The following is a 15,359-nucleotide window of genomic DNA, read 5'->3' as shown; positions in this document are numbered from 1 at the left end:
AAATTCAATTGATTGGACATGACAGGAAAGTCAGCTTGGAGTTTGCAAAAAAGTACCTAAAGGGTTCTCAGACTGTGAGTCAACTGTTTGTACTGTACTGTTTGGCCTCAATTCTAAGTGTCATGTCTTGAGGAAACCTGGCAGCACTCATCACTTGGCCGATACTATCCCATCGGTGAAGCAGGGTGGTGGCAGCAACCCTATCCTTAATGTAAACCTGGTCCAGAGCACTTTGGATCTTAGACTACTGGACCCACAGTTTACCTTCCAACAGGACATGGACCCTAAGCATACACCAAAGACATGGAGTGACTCTGTGGATGTCAAATGGAGAGAGTCCTGACTTGAACCCAGTCAAACATCTCTGAAGAGACCTGCAAATGGCTGTTCACAGACAATCCCCATCCAGCCTGTCAGAGCTTGAGAAGATCTGCAGAGAAGAATGGCAGAAAATCCCTAGATCCAGGTGTATAAAGCTTGTCATACTCAAGAAGGATTGAGGCTGAAATCGCTGCCAAAGGTGCGTAGTACTGAGTAAAAAGACTCAATACTTATGTCGTGGCCTACTGGTCAGGATTTCAGGCTGGAGACCGTAGGGTGGCAGGTTCGATCTCACCCGTAGGAAAAATGTGGGCGGGGGAAGTGGTACACCACTGCTCTCCCATGCCCACATCCACGGCTGAAGTGCTCTTGAGCAAGGCACCTAACCCCGATCACTGCACCCTGGACGCCGCCAAAGGCAGCTCACACCTCCGGGTTAGTGTTTCTTAACTTCACTGTGTGTGTCACTTCCCTGGATTGGTCAAATGCAGAGGTGGATTTCAGAGTGTGTGTGTCTACACCACCTCTGCCATAGAGTCACTTTCACTTCACTTTCAATGTGATTATTTCAGGTTTTCTTATTAAATACATTTGCAAACATTTCTAAAATCTTAGTTTTGCTTTGAGGGAAATTTTAACAAATGTAACACAATGTACAAAAGAAAAAAAAGAGTGGTCTTTAAACCCTTCATCTGGAACAAGACACACTGTGCCCTTGTTGTTTTTTTACCCTGCACTCTGAAATACTATTTTAAAAAATGACATGCACTGACATAATAAAATTAAAATTAATACAATTATAAAATTATTTGACACCTTTTAATGCTGAACTGCAACAGGTTTACTACAAATCCCATAATCCCCTCGTCACAAGATTCTCTGAGTTTATTTAGTAGGAGTGAACACAGAGGAGAGGAACGAGCCAGCCAGAGGGTGGCAGTGGTAGAAGTATCAGAGTGAGCTCCCCCTAAACAACGCGCACATATCTGTACTGCAAGAGATGTAACTTTTTGAGAATATAATCAGTCACGGGGTAAATAGAAGCGGGGGGGACTGTCGTGCATTCCGTCTGAACCTGAATTGCTGGAGGCACTGTGTTTAATGTTGACGGACGTCTGGAGTTTGATGTGCAAGGAACCAGCGAGGATGAAGCGTCTTCCTCGAACCATTGCATTCGACTGAGTGGGTGTCCGAGGAGGCAGTCGACCCACCCATCCTTCCTAAATGTTTGAATGAAGCATCTTTATATTTCCAAACGGGTCCATATCAAAGGAATATATTTCATACTACATTCTGGGGAGAAAATGTTACGCTCGGTTCTAACAGTTGTTCGAAATAAACCTGGATAACACGAGGAATACAGCAACAGAGCTGCCTGGTGAGTGACAACTAACGAGGGAAAACCTGGGTATCAGAGCAAGCGAGGCAAAGAGAAAGCAGCTAGCTGGCTAGCTAGCCACCTAAATAAGTTTCTTCATTTATCTTCTCGGTGCGTAGTGTTGTCATGTGCTGTTTGTTTCTCTATATAACAGTTGACTTTTAAGTAAGTCAGCTAGTTAGTTGGATAGGTGGTAGAAAAACTTTTTTCTCAGTGTGCCTCAGTGGTTGCTAGCGATAGCTTACTAGCTATCATAGGTAGGTTAACATTAGCTAACTGGCTCTGTACCTACAGGTATCCACCCAGACGTTATCTGACCCACAGTCTAATTGAGACACTAAGTAGAGGAATTTCGCCTAAAAAGCTTCTAAAAACTAGCCTGTCATTCTTGCCGACGTTGACATGATCAAGTATACGTCTAGGTGTGTGTTCACATATTTTTGAATAAAAAAAATGCCAGAGTTGAAAGTCGCTCTCTGTACATCAAGCTAGCTAGCTAATTTTGACGTGATATTATTTAATAATACAGAAACACATTGTAGCCGGCCCAGCCAGTCAGTCATCAGTTAAATTGTATGATGGTGCTGAAGCCGCTGTATTTGCATTTGAGTTCACCTACAGCTATACATTAATCCAAAACGGTCAGCTCACTAGTTTACTTTTTATTTGAGTGACTTCTTTGCAATTATTTGAAAAGGTGGTAGTCACAAATTTAACGTTAAAGCTTTGTAGTAGCATGTATGTTTATGTAAGGTACCGGTGAGTGTATAATCTCACCTGACAAGGCAGGTTGAACAGCACAGGTTTATCTTGTTCGGATGATATCAAATGACCTCCTTCACCGTATCTGCTCTGTTGACAGCTTCACCTTTGGATTCCCTTGAACGTTTGGAGTGTGCATGTACTCTTTGATGCATCTCGGGGTTGCTGAGCCCATGCGAGAGTGCGAGTATAGTCAGATTAGCACTCGCAGCTCCACACCGATGGAGTCCCCGCACAAGAGGAAGAGCCTGAAGAAGAAGTGGCAAGCCTTCCAAGGACGGAATAAGTTTTACTGCGACGGGAGGATTATGATGGCGAGACAGACGGGTGTCTTCTACCTCACCCTGGTCCTCATCGTTGTCACAAGTGGACTCTTCTTTGTTTTCGAGTAAGTGCATCTGGGCCAGTTTATGCTGCTGATTCTGTCATTAAATCACACTAATTGTATTGCTTTACCATTACGAAGGCTGGCGTTGTATTGCTCCATCATAGTGTCTACTGTAGATGATATCAAACTGGGATTGAAGTTTTCAAATTACCCGTTTTAGCTGTTTAGCTGCAAGACTTGTGTTATCTGTTAGAATGATCAGTTCACAAGGCCTCCTTCCCCTTTTGCTGTTCACATGATCTGACTGTTTTGGAAATGTAGTCCCCCCCCCCCCCCCCCCCTTTTTATATGTCTACACTATTTTTGAGCACCCTATACTCTAGTCTACACTCTATCCCAAAATATCTCATCACTCTCAGGAGGCTCATTGAAAGAAGACTGTCAGAGGTTTGCTGTACAGCTCTGTCTTTCTTGTGAAATATGGGCAGTTTGAGTCAGTATGGCCGAAAGAGGAAGAGGGGGGGGTGTGTGTGTGTGTGTGTGTGTGTGTGTGTGTGTGTGTGTGTGTGTGTGTGTAAATATGAATTTGCTTTAGATTTGGCTGACTGTTTTGCCCAGTCCTTGGAAAGAGAAGTCACCTGTTCTCCTTGTTCTAACTCTCTAGTGTCCGTGTTCATCTTTGTGCTGATGAAAAAACCCTATGTACTGCCACCGCAGCCTCTAAACTCAATCAGCTCCTTTAAGCAGATCCATGTTGTGTAGACAGTGGTAAGGTCCTACACAAATGTCATTAAAACATGTCCTATTCTACCCAATATCATACTATTACCCACTGCATTCCTCCCAGTGCATCCCACTGCCTGATACAGTGTTGTCTTATTAGTTCAGTGTGCAGTATGCACACATTCAGAATTGCACTGCCTTCCATTCAAGGGTGTATGTTGCAAGTACATTAATCATTTAAAAAACAAGGTTCACATACGGTCACATGGAGCAGCAAATTACAGTGTAGATCTCCTTGGGTCTGTGAAACTCAGTTGAATGCATGTAAATCCCTATTCCTCTGCCGGACACCACCTTGTCATGAACTGTTCTGAGGGGTAGGATTCAAGTTCACCATGCATGTCCCTATGAGCTTATGAGATTGCATTGCCTGTTCCCCAGATTTTGTAGATGTTGTTTGCAGCATTGTGAAAAACCTCCTTATTTCCATCAGTACACAAGGGTACACCAGGAATGTACCAGTAAACAAAAAAATAAAAAAATAAAATTTGTGTCATTATACAGATTTGCAGCTAACTCACCCTCACTGGCTGGGTAAAGGCAACAAACAAACAAACAAACAGCTTTGTTTTGTTTTCTAGTTGAGCACTAAGTGCCACCAGCTACTGTCTAAAGATACAGGCCTTTTTCACATGTCTCTTGTCCTGCACTCTGTTGCTGACCTTTAGTCGGCTGCCTAGAAAGATAAAACAAACATAGATTGACTGATCAAGTGATACAAGTCGAAGAATAGCGTCTCTTCTTGTTTTCTCTTTAGTCTCCAGAGGCCTTAACCCAAGCCAGGACCCAAACACTGAGTTTTCTTCTACTGGTCCTTTGTGTTGGGATTTGAATTAGTTGTTTGCATCACTTCCTTGCCAAAAGCCAAAAGAATAATAATATTGGCAGTTATGTATGTATTTCATTCAGTGGAATAGATTGTAATCGCTACAGACACTATAAAGTAAAAGCCAATTGAAGTGTGTTGTACTAAAGCATTACAGGCCAAGACATTTGGTTGTGTGGTACTGAGGTTTGTAGAACAGTTATTTGTTATGTATCAGGAGTACATGGGGAATGGGATGTGCACGTTATTACTCCTGTGTTGTCTACAGTAAAAAATGTATCTTGATCTACAAAGCGGTCCAACAGACATGACTTTGCCACTTTGTGATGAGAGTGCACATCTGGAAACTTGTTTGGTGGTGAATTGACATCTAAAACCCACCCACATCACACGTTAACTTTTGCACTTTTCTGTGTAAATCAATACTGTTGGTCTATATGTAAGTTCTATTGTCTTCAGCTACATTTTGGCTCAGTTCTCGCACAATTTTTCTCAGAAGTATATTTTGTGTATTTCTAGGATCATAAATCTACCTATAAATGAATGTTTTTATCAACCATGGCATATTCTCCACATGTACAGTGTAAAGGACAGACAGCTCCCATGCTGTGGGGATGGAGAAGTTGTAGTCAATTGAACTGAAGTCAAGTAAGGAGGGAGAAGACTGCACTAATCACAGTACCACTGAACCGGCGTTCATTATTAAGGCATCAGATTTTTTCTGATGATACAAATAGCTGTTGAGCATCAACATGTGACAGATCTTGTGTTGAATGACTGGCTGTAGACGAACGTGCTATGTAGTTTCATAGACTTTCTATTCACTTCAGTTAGTTATTGATGCAATCCAATTAAACTCAAACATCAAACAGGGTTGGTTGAGGTTGCTTGTCCTCTGTGTCATGTGTGCTGTCATCTCTCTGTGCCGCTGAAGATGGGTGAGCAGCTGGATGGTGGATTGACGTTTATGAACAGTGATGTTTTTAGTGAAGAGATGTTGAAGAGATGGACACAGCCGCAGGAATCAAAGAAAAATCTGTCTGGACGTGCTCAGAATCTACCAATATTCGAACACACAAACCATCCCCAAAAACATTTAAATGTTTTTCTTTGTTGAGGTTTGGGAGTATGTTATGGGAGCTATAAGCCAAACACGATAAGTGAGTCTTTCACACAGAGCACAAAAATGGTGGAGCCTTTTCTTTTTTACATGGTTGTATGGTCGAGATGAACATTGACATCTTCCATATGTGCTCCTGTAATGCCTGTGTGTATGGTGGTGTTTACAGATTAGATCCTTTGGAGTACCTTCCAGGCACCACTGAACCCAAAGTCATATCTACTTAGTCCTGCCTCCCTAAGTCTAGACACTGATGCAGATGATAAAACTGAGGATGGCTTTTAAGAGTTTGGATGTCATACAAAGTCAAGAAATATGCCTTTGTAGTAATTCAGACATGCTCATTTTTTTATTTTGCAGTGTATTCTGTGATGACCTAGAACATTTGCTGACACTTTATTCTTTAATTCCATGGGGAAATTTGAATGTAGACTCATCTTGAAGGGGGAGAAATGTTTTTGCTCTTCCTATTTTCATTGGGTGTTTGACTGTTTTGCACGTGACCACTGAGCTTATGTAAGAGGAGTTCCTATGCTTGCTAGTGAGTGGGTGCATTACTGAGAGAGGTGTTCGGCATGCAGGATCTCGTCTTCTCCACCTACACATTTCTCTCTCGCTTTTGTTCTTAATTCCTATCCTGTGTTCAGCCCTCCTCTCACTGTCGCCGCTGCTGTCTCCACGCTGCTTTCAGACAGCTGCCTTTGTGAAGCCCCAGCGCTGATGGGGGGGGGGGGGGGGGGGGGGGGGGGGGGGGGGGGGGGGGGGGCGCAGCATCCCCAGTGTGGGCTCGTCCACTGACACATCAGCTGCCTTTCATAAACCTTTCCAAAGCTGGTGATTAAGATCGATCGTGGAGCTCAGCAGATTTTTTGGGGGGGCATTGTGCAAGTCTATGTTTGACTTGAAAAGGAGGGCAAGAGAAGGGGATTTAGTCATCAGTAGCAACTCAGCAAAGAGACTCTCAAGAGAGGAGACAGATGTATGGGGCCTGCTGAAGAGATGGGGAGTGAGGGATGACTGCAATTTGTAGTGTGCTGTTGACTTGTGTTAGCCAAGTATTTCCCAAGCAAGTCTCCTGTGCGCTGTTCAGCTCTGTGGGATTGACCGCTTTCATTCTGAAGTAATCTGCATAATACCGTACTCACAGCTAAGATGTGTCCCTCACACGTTGAAATATGCATCGAATTTCATTTTAGCTTTGTGTATGCAGATTGATGTCATTTTTTAATGAGCCAATCCCAAGCATGGTCCAAACATGCTGATTTTGTCTACAGCTCATTTGGTCTTTGAAGTGACATTTTCTGTCATTATGCAAATTGTACAGCAGACCAACTGCTGTTGTTCGCCATAGGGGGTGAACCTATCGTCTGCGACATGTTCTGCAAGCAGCCACCGAGGGTTCTTTTCACAGGGTTTCACGAATCTTTGGCAACATCCAAACCACTGTTTATCTTGTGGTTTATGCCAAAGATAGTGGGACGTTTGTTTTCGGATCATAGATTTTACTCAAACTGACAGTTGATTAAATGGTAATGGCAAATGCATGTCCTCCACAAGTTTCTTCTAAAACTTTGATACAGAAGCCATTTTTGAGATTCATTAAAGGTTGAAGAACCACTTTCTGACAACAAAGGGGAAAAAAGATTGATTAAGGTCCCGCCTCGTCTTAGCCAAGACAAGAAGTGCAATCATCCTGTGCTTGGCTCCGAGGCAACAGTAAACCCTGGGGAAAACGGTTATTCACTCATTTGTTTTGCGGTGCTGTCAGAAAGGTGTGGATTCTGCGGAAACTATAACAGTCATCACCTCACCTTTGGGCAGGTACACCTTCTTTAACCCACACACTCCACCTCTGTTTATCTGTCGATTCGTCAGCAGCCGTCTGAGCCTCCACCATTTGGTTTTAATCAAGATCTGAATTCACTGACTGATGCCTTGACCTGATCATTTTGATTTACTTGACCTAATCATTTTGCTTTGACTGTACTCTGAGATGCTTCATTGACTCGAGAATTGTTGACCTGATGAACTTGCTTGGCAATCCATTTCAGATTTGGCGTGTCTGTGTCTGTCTGTCTTTCAGCTCTAGTGCAGACATGCTGGCCTTAGGCAATGACAAAGGAAGTTGGCTCCCTAACCTCCCCATCAGAGGCACTTAACTTGACAACATCCATTTCTCACTGCTGTTATAGCCTTTTAGTCCTGTGCAGAGTTTGCAGGGAAGTTAATGTCTTGCTCATTGTCTTATTGGCAAAATGAGTCTGTCCTGCTGCGCATGAGACGGGTTGTCATCCTGTTACGTAATACACAGATGTTTTCAGAAATGACTGTTTCTCGTTCAGTGTAATGCTTTAATTAGCAGACAGATTTGGTCTCAGATGATTTCCATCACTAATCAGACACAGGCATTTGTTTGCCCGTTTGTGTATTGTGTATCTGTTTTTGTTTTGTTGATTTTCAGTACCTGATTTACCTCCTCATGTTTTGTGTCTAGTGTTCTTAACCATTAAATCAAAAGTTCTTGTACTGGTTTGATAGAGGCCCAGTGTAGACACAGCCTTCTGTACTCATTCAGTATGGTTCAGTTGTCCACCGTTCCTGTTAGTGTGCTGGGCCTTTCCTCTCAGTAGTCCTCTTCGCATGGCCCTCAATGCCCAACATTTTGACCTCGATTCGAACCCTAGCCAGACCAGGGTGGAAACAGCTGGTTATCATCCCTTGCCACAAAATACACATGCACGCAAGTCGCACAGCACCGCCTTGCCTTCCTGTGGCCACCACCACTGCTGCCAATTCGTCCGAGTAAAATAGTAACAAGTGATGTTGAACTTTCAGCCCCATTTCCCGGGCTGGTCTGTGTAAATATTGTTTAAAACCAAAGCCAGTGAACTGTGTGGTTAATAGTCATCCAAATGATGTGCTGTGGTGCTCATGCAACAGAAGAATATCAGTTGTAAACGTTATCAACTAAACTGGTGTGTGTCACAAACATTTCTTCTTCTATGTCATGGCACCACAGTCCTCTCCAGTCCTTCCTCTCTCTTGTTTTCTCTGCCCCATTTAGTGCATAAAGCTGTAGTCGTCTGAGAGGAAAGTGGCCATCAGGACGGGTGCTCTGTCTCAGCACCGTGCCCTGGGGTGCAGCGACAACCCCCGCGCTCCTCTGATGTTTGTCATGCAGCTTCACGTTGTCACAGCTCTGTGTGCATCCGCGAGTGCACCGAGAGGGTTCGTTTCAGGCCACAGCTCTTGAGTGGGTCCCAAACCTATCTATTAATATTTACAGGTCTGTTGTTGTCAAGCCAAAGACAGTGTCAGGAGTTGTGTTGCTCAGCATTAATGCACACCGTCATTTCTTGAGAAGGCTTGTTTGACTCCAAGGCATTATTCATGTTTTTGATGCATTCCGCCTCAAATATAATGTTCTCAAGCTGTTAAGAACCAATTAAAATGCCAGATTCATGGTAGAATATAAAAATAACCTGTTCCAACAGTGGATGAAAAATGCATGTATTTTCTGTAGGCTATTTGTCATTCGATTACCTGTGGTTTTGATACTCATGTTAGGCTTATTTTCCTCCGGGTTGAAAGCAACCACACAATCTTTGTTGCTTCTTTTACTCTGCATTTCTTTTGTCAGTCTTACACTATGGTCATGCCTTTGGTAAAGCTCCTTTTGGCTTAATGTGCTCAATAGGCTACAGTACGATACAGTGTGCAGAAACGCTGTGAAGATTATTTATTCAACAAAATGACTTGGGCTCTGGCCAATTCAAGCTTAATCTTGTGGTACTTTGTTTATGTGTAATTACTATGATTTCCTTTTGATGAGTTTTCATGACATTGTGAAACTGGATTAGCCTAGTTTATGCCAGCCGTTCATCCCATGACCCTTTCCGACCCTGCCTCCTATTCTTCCTTCTCACAAAAGCCATTCCATGCCTGGACATTGTACTCATTGGTAATGACAACATTCCCTCTTGTAGTTACATCTTAGTGCAGGATGAATAGGTCCCATATAGGCTAGCCGCCTTCGTCTGTGAATTGTATCATGACTGTCTTGCAGTGTGCTTTGGCCTGTGGCGTCTTTGTTTGTTTGCATACATCTGCACACTAATTACAGGCTGACTGCAAGAATAGTCCACACAGTTGGTTGTACACACAAGAAGGATCAGTGGCCTGTTCAGGTCTCGTGCCAAGCCTACTGAAGCCTAATTCCCCAAGCCCTAGGTGCAAGCTTTGTGTATGGGGACTTGGTCCCAGGCTTCCCAAAATGCCATCTCTTCGAGTTCTAATGAGAACAAAAATATACTGCTTTTTAATCCGTTTGAATGAATGCACCTCATCCTTCTCTTTGCCTGCTTGTTGAGAGCTAGTCCACTCTGTAGTGATGGACCAGCAAGCAAAGGAGTGTGTTTACATCCACCCCCTTCCAGAGTGCTTGTAGACCAGACAACTGTCAATCACCTTCTCAGCTGCAGCAGTGGCTCTTAGACACAGTTTCATGATGAGGGGCCTGAGTCCTTACATGCTGCTTGGACTGATGAATGCCGTGAACTCATGACTATGAAGAATCGGCAGCATGGGGATGACTCAAGTTTGGGTGGGTGAGTTTGAGCTCAAAGTGCTTTGTGATAAATAAAGTGAGTGCTGGAATACTGTGGGATCATTCTGACAACATCTGGTTTTATGGGAGTGTAGTGCTTGGTTCCTGCCATTTGATTCAGAGAAGCAGAGAAGCGTGTCGGGATGCCAAATGTCAACTCTTCTCTAGCACTTTCCTGTTGGCTCTTCCTGGAGGCTTCTTTTCTAATTTTAATTGGCTTTCAGAGCAGATAATTTCCGATGAACACCAGCAGCAATACATTCTTAATGCCCACATCGGATGTTCTGATCCAGATTACGCATATTTTCACAATGTTTTAATTTTCAGCCTTTTCTGGCTTGTCATTTTGTATATTTCTAAGACTATCTCTTTTGTTTTAACTGATTGATGGTGAATGAAAACCGCTACAAAAGGGACTTAATTTATTTCCTTTCATGGACCGAACTGAATTTCTTAGTAGTAGTTGTTGTTGTTGTTGTTGTTGTTGTTGTTGTTGTTGTTGTTGTTGGCCTTCTCACTCCATAATGGAGCATATGCTATCGATAGTGAGTTTCCACCGGATTTAGTATCCACTTGTTCTCGATGTTTCACTGAGTAGAAGCATTAAATTGCACCATACCATGACTGGTAGCCCGTTTTACCTGGGCAGTTATCCAGTTGATGCGGCTTCTGCCTAATTGTATGTCTCCCTCCAGTTACATTTCCTTCCCCATCCTTACATGTTTGCTCCAAACTTCCTGCTGGCAAGATATAAAGAAAGTCTACCATTTGTAAACTGGCAACCGCGTCAAGATGTCAAGCTATTAATTGTTGCTTATGTCTGGGAGTCATGGTAGGGGTTTAAAAATTGAAAGTGACTGCAGATTCTCAAACCCAATTAAGCACAGACTCTGCCCATATGGCTTGCAGCAGTGGTCTTTTTAGCAGTCATTTGTCTTTCAAGAGGGGTGATGGAAAATCAGTCTAATGAAAAACCCCACATCCAGTAAATAGTGCACTTTCATGGTGTGGCAGATAGTGTGACGACCAGCTCTTAAGAGTTTTTTCTAATTGCTTCTCACTTGCCCCTGTTTTATTTGCAATCTCTTTCTTGCTATAAAAGAAGTCTTACATTTCATGATAAACTGTGCTGTAATTTCCCGACTATTAACCACACAATATATTAAGGGCACGACTATTTTATAAAACAAACCCTTGTATTGATCAAAGCCATGTTATGCATTAACCGTGTTTTTTCCCTATAGATTTACCCCGGAATTATGCATTAAAGCCCTTGAAAATAATATGATGGGCAAGAATTTAAGCGTTACTTAAATGTAATTTAATCTGCAGATCTACAGATCATGGGCATATTTTGTGTGAGCGTCAAAGAGAGAGAAGCAGAGAGTGCCCCGGTTACAGGGCTTGTCATCTTCAGCATTTGGTGGCTAGCTAGCTAGCTAATTCACCAGGTCCCGAAAGTTTTCAACACCCCTGGTGTTAGAGACACTATCAGCACAACGCAAAGCCTTTTTCATTGAACACACTTCAATTTGTTTTGAAGTTACCTACATTGTAACAACACAGGGTTTTTACGTAATTAGAAAATACATGGTTTGCACCTTTTTTGTAAATTTCAATGTTTGGCATGCTGTTAAACACTTGCGAACATGAGAGTAACAGCATTGCTGTAGCCTATATGAAACACAAGGCTTCATTGATGTATTTTTTTCTTGTTAAAGGCATGCACACTGCTTGAAGTCACACAGACAAGTAAAGTAATGGAAACAAGGAAATATCTTGATTTTGTATTTTTTTCTTTTTGAAAATATATAGCGCCGCACACCAAAGTATTAACCACAAGGCTGCATAAAGTTTACAAAATCATTGTAGTCAGCATTCTAGAAATGACCACAAATCAGTTCTTGTGAAAAACACGCCTATATATTCTCATGTATTTCACAATAATAATACTTTTAAATGTATTTGAGAGAACATGCTATTTTGTGCCCACTGTTTGAGAACTTCAACATGGCCTCTTATCCTGTAATCTGTAATCACTCAGCCATGATTTACAAGGGATACAAATGCTCATGGGGCCAAAGATATTTTGTGTGGATTTGTATGCATGACTAGCTTATTTCCTACCCCCCCCTAATGATCTCTGTCAAACCTTTATTTAGGCTGACCAATATAACTTATGGTTCAGACAAAATGTGACAGTTTCTCCTTTAAATGAGAAATTCCATCAAAAAGCCAAAACTGCTGTCTTTTTCAGGTCTCTGACGCTATAGGAAATGGACACTCCAAGAGCCTGCCAAGAACGTATTTTGTGGATGGGGTCACAAGGAGGATCTGCTGTTGTTGATTTAAAATGTAATTAATTGGCGACCTTGCATCCAAAACAGTTGCAATGGAAGTGTGTACAAAAACATAACCTAGATTGTAGGAATCACACAGAAAGTAACCCATTTAGAGATCTAGTGGCCACGCCCTTCAATAGAGGATATCAGCTGTCGATTTCTTATGGTTTGTACTAAAGTGGGAAGGGAAATGCATACATGCCTATATATATATATACAGCCGCGGAAAAAATTAAGAGACCACTTCAAAATTATCAGTTTCTCTGGTTTTACTATTTATTGGTATGTGTTAAAGTAAAATGTACATTTTAGTTTTATTCTATAACCTACTGGCAACATTCCTACCAAATTTCAAATAAAAATATTGTCATTTAGATCATTTATTTGCAGAAAAATGACAATTGGTCAAAATAGCAGAAAAGATGCAGTGTCTTCAGATCTCGAATAATGCAAAGAAAACAAGCTCATATTCATTTTTAAACTACACAATACTAATGCTTTAACTTAGGAAGAGTTCAGAAATCAATATTTGGTGGAATAACCTTGATTTAAAATCACAACTTTCATGTGTCTTGGCATGCTCTCCACCAGTCTTTCACATTGCCGTTGGGTGACTTTATTCTACTCCTGGCGCAAGAATTCAAGCAGCTCGGCTTCTTTTCATGGCTTGTGACCATCCATCTTCCTCTTGATCACATTTCAGAGTTTTTTTTATGGGATTCAGGTCTCGAAATTGGGCTGGCCATGACAGGGTCCTGATCTGGTGATACTCCATCCACACCTTTACTGGCCTGGCTGTGTGGCATGGAGCATTGCCCTGCTGGAAAAAACACTTCTCAGAGTTGGGGAACATTGTCAGAGCAAAAGGAAGCAAGTTTTTCTTCCGGGACAACGTTGTACTTTGCCTGGCTGAGGTTTGTAAAAGACCATAAGGATTGAACCAAAGCCGACTGGAGGGTCTCCTAGTTCGTCTTCTCTGATGAGTCCAATTTCACAGTAGGTGCAAGACTCTGTGGCTTGTAGGCCTCTCCAGGTCTCCGTCTAACCATCAGACGACCATGTGTTGGGCAAAGCTGAAAATTGGACTCATCAGAGAAGACGAACTAGGAGACCCTCCAGTCCGCTTTGGTTCAATCCTTATGGTCTTTTACAAACCTCAGCCAGGCAAAGTACAACGTTGTCCCGGAAGAAAAACTTGCTTCCTTTTGCTCTGACAATGTTCCCCAACTCTGAGAAGTGTTTTTTCCAGCAGGGCAATGCTCCATGCCACACAGCCAGGCCAGTAAAGGTGTGGATGGAGTATCACCAGATCAGGACCCTGTCATGGCCAGCCCAATTTCGAGACCTGAATCCCATAAAAAAAACTCTGAAATGTGATCAAGAGGAAGATGGATGGTCACAAGCCATGAAAAGAAGCCGAGCTGCTTGAATTCTTGCGCCAGGAGTAGCATAAAGTCACCCAACGGCAATGTGAAAGACTGGTGGAGAGCATGCCAAGACAGATGAAAGTTGTGATTTTAAATCAAGGTTATTCCACCAAATATTGATTTCTGAACTCTTCCTAAGTTAAAGCATTAGTATTGTGTAGTTTAAAAATGAATATGAGCTTGTTTTCTTTGCATTATTCGAGATCTGAAGACACTGCATCTTTTTTGCTATTTTGACCAATTGTCATTTTTCTGCAAATAAATGATCTAAATGACAATATTTTTATTTGAAATTTGGTAGGAATGTTGCCAGTAGGTTATAGAATAAAACTAAAATGTACATTTTACTTTAACACATACCAATAAATAGTAAAACCAGAGAAACTGATAATTTTGAAGTGGTCTCTTAATTTTTTCCGCGGCTGTATATATATACAGTATACAAAAAAAAAAAGAATTTCAGTGATTAAAAGAATTTGATGCTAGTCATTCCTGGTCATGCAAGAGGCCCTCACTTTCATGCAGAATAATCATCCAGCAGCCCACAAATCTGTTGAAATCCTCTTTGTCTAGAACTTTAATAGACAGCCTCCCTTGGAGACTCTTACACCAGTGCCAGAGAGAGGGGATCTCACCCCTTTTCTGACCCGGCCTTCTCAAATTCAAGCTCCAACCTGAAAAACAAGAGGGGAATAACTTCCTCTCTATTCTAATTCCATCATGTTCAGGCAAGCAAAGAGACCTTCAGAGAACAAAACGGATTAGTGTAATGTGAGGACTTGCTCAAGTGTAGTCCAAAACGCTGTATTCACTATGTATAAAAGAGTTGGCTAAATCAAAGCTGGAATTAGTCATGGCCCTCCTTCCTAGAGTGAATGAGGTGTTTTGTTTGTTCTCCGTTCAATTCTCGCTAAAACACACACAGGATTTGGGGAAGCTGGGAGAGACCTTGAATGGAATGTTTCTCTCTTTCATACTTAAAGTAGGTCAGAGTAATACTATAGGCCCTGACAGGTGTGCTGAAGTCGGTCTGACCCCTGCGTTATAAGGTAAGTGCTAGTAGATGATGTAACTCGGTACCACTGTGACCGAATAGCCTAATCAAATGGAATATAGCAGATAACAAAGCTCTAGGCCCATGTTGGCAATAATTAATTTGCAAAAATGGTCACTGGCATTGATACAGAATCCTAAATCATAAAATTAAATTTAACTTTTTTTGTGCTATAATCACTCAGATAATTCACCCTTGCAGGAGAGGACCCTTCAACACCCCTCTTGGTACTTTTCAAAGGGAAGTTTACATTGGGGCACTATTGTTGCCAGCAAACAGACATTTAGTTTGTATGCCTTTTGTGGCTCCGGGATTCTTAGTTTTTGTAATTGAAAACATGCATGTTTGCGCCTTAGTTAAACAAAGTCGTAGGGCTGTGACCGGTCTGGCATTGTCTCTCCCACTGTTGTTC

General features: G+C 42.0%; 1 protein-coding gene across 1 annotated transcript in view; it reads left to right on the top strand.

The window, feature by feature from the left end:
* Positions 1-1,235: 1,235 nt before the first annotated feature.
* LOC308374577 (palmitoyltransferase ZDHHC14-like) overlaps positions 1,236-15,359 on the top strand; it is a 55,164-nt gene continuing 41,040 nt past the window's right edge. The window contains exons 1-2 of the mRNA XM_080850377.1: positions 1,236-1,699; positions 2,562-2,849. Coding sequence (XP_080706503.1) covers positions 2,599-2,849 — 251 coding nt within the window. The 5' untranslated portion in view covers positions 1,236-1,699; positions 2,562-2,598. The remainder of the gene's footprint in view (positions 1,700-2,561; positions 2,850-15,359) is intronic.

This window comes from Sprattus sprattus (genome assembly GCF_963457725.1).
Source record: "Sprattus sprattus genome assembly, chromosome: 13".
Classification (NCBI taxonomy): Eukaryota; Metazoa; Chordata; class Actinopteri; order Clupeiformes; family Clupeidae; genus Sprattus; species Sprattus sprattus.
The sequence above is the reverse complement of the archived record's forward strand: the minus strand, read 5'-3'. Positions and strand labels throughout refer to the sequence as shown.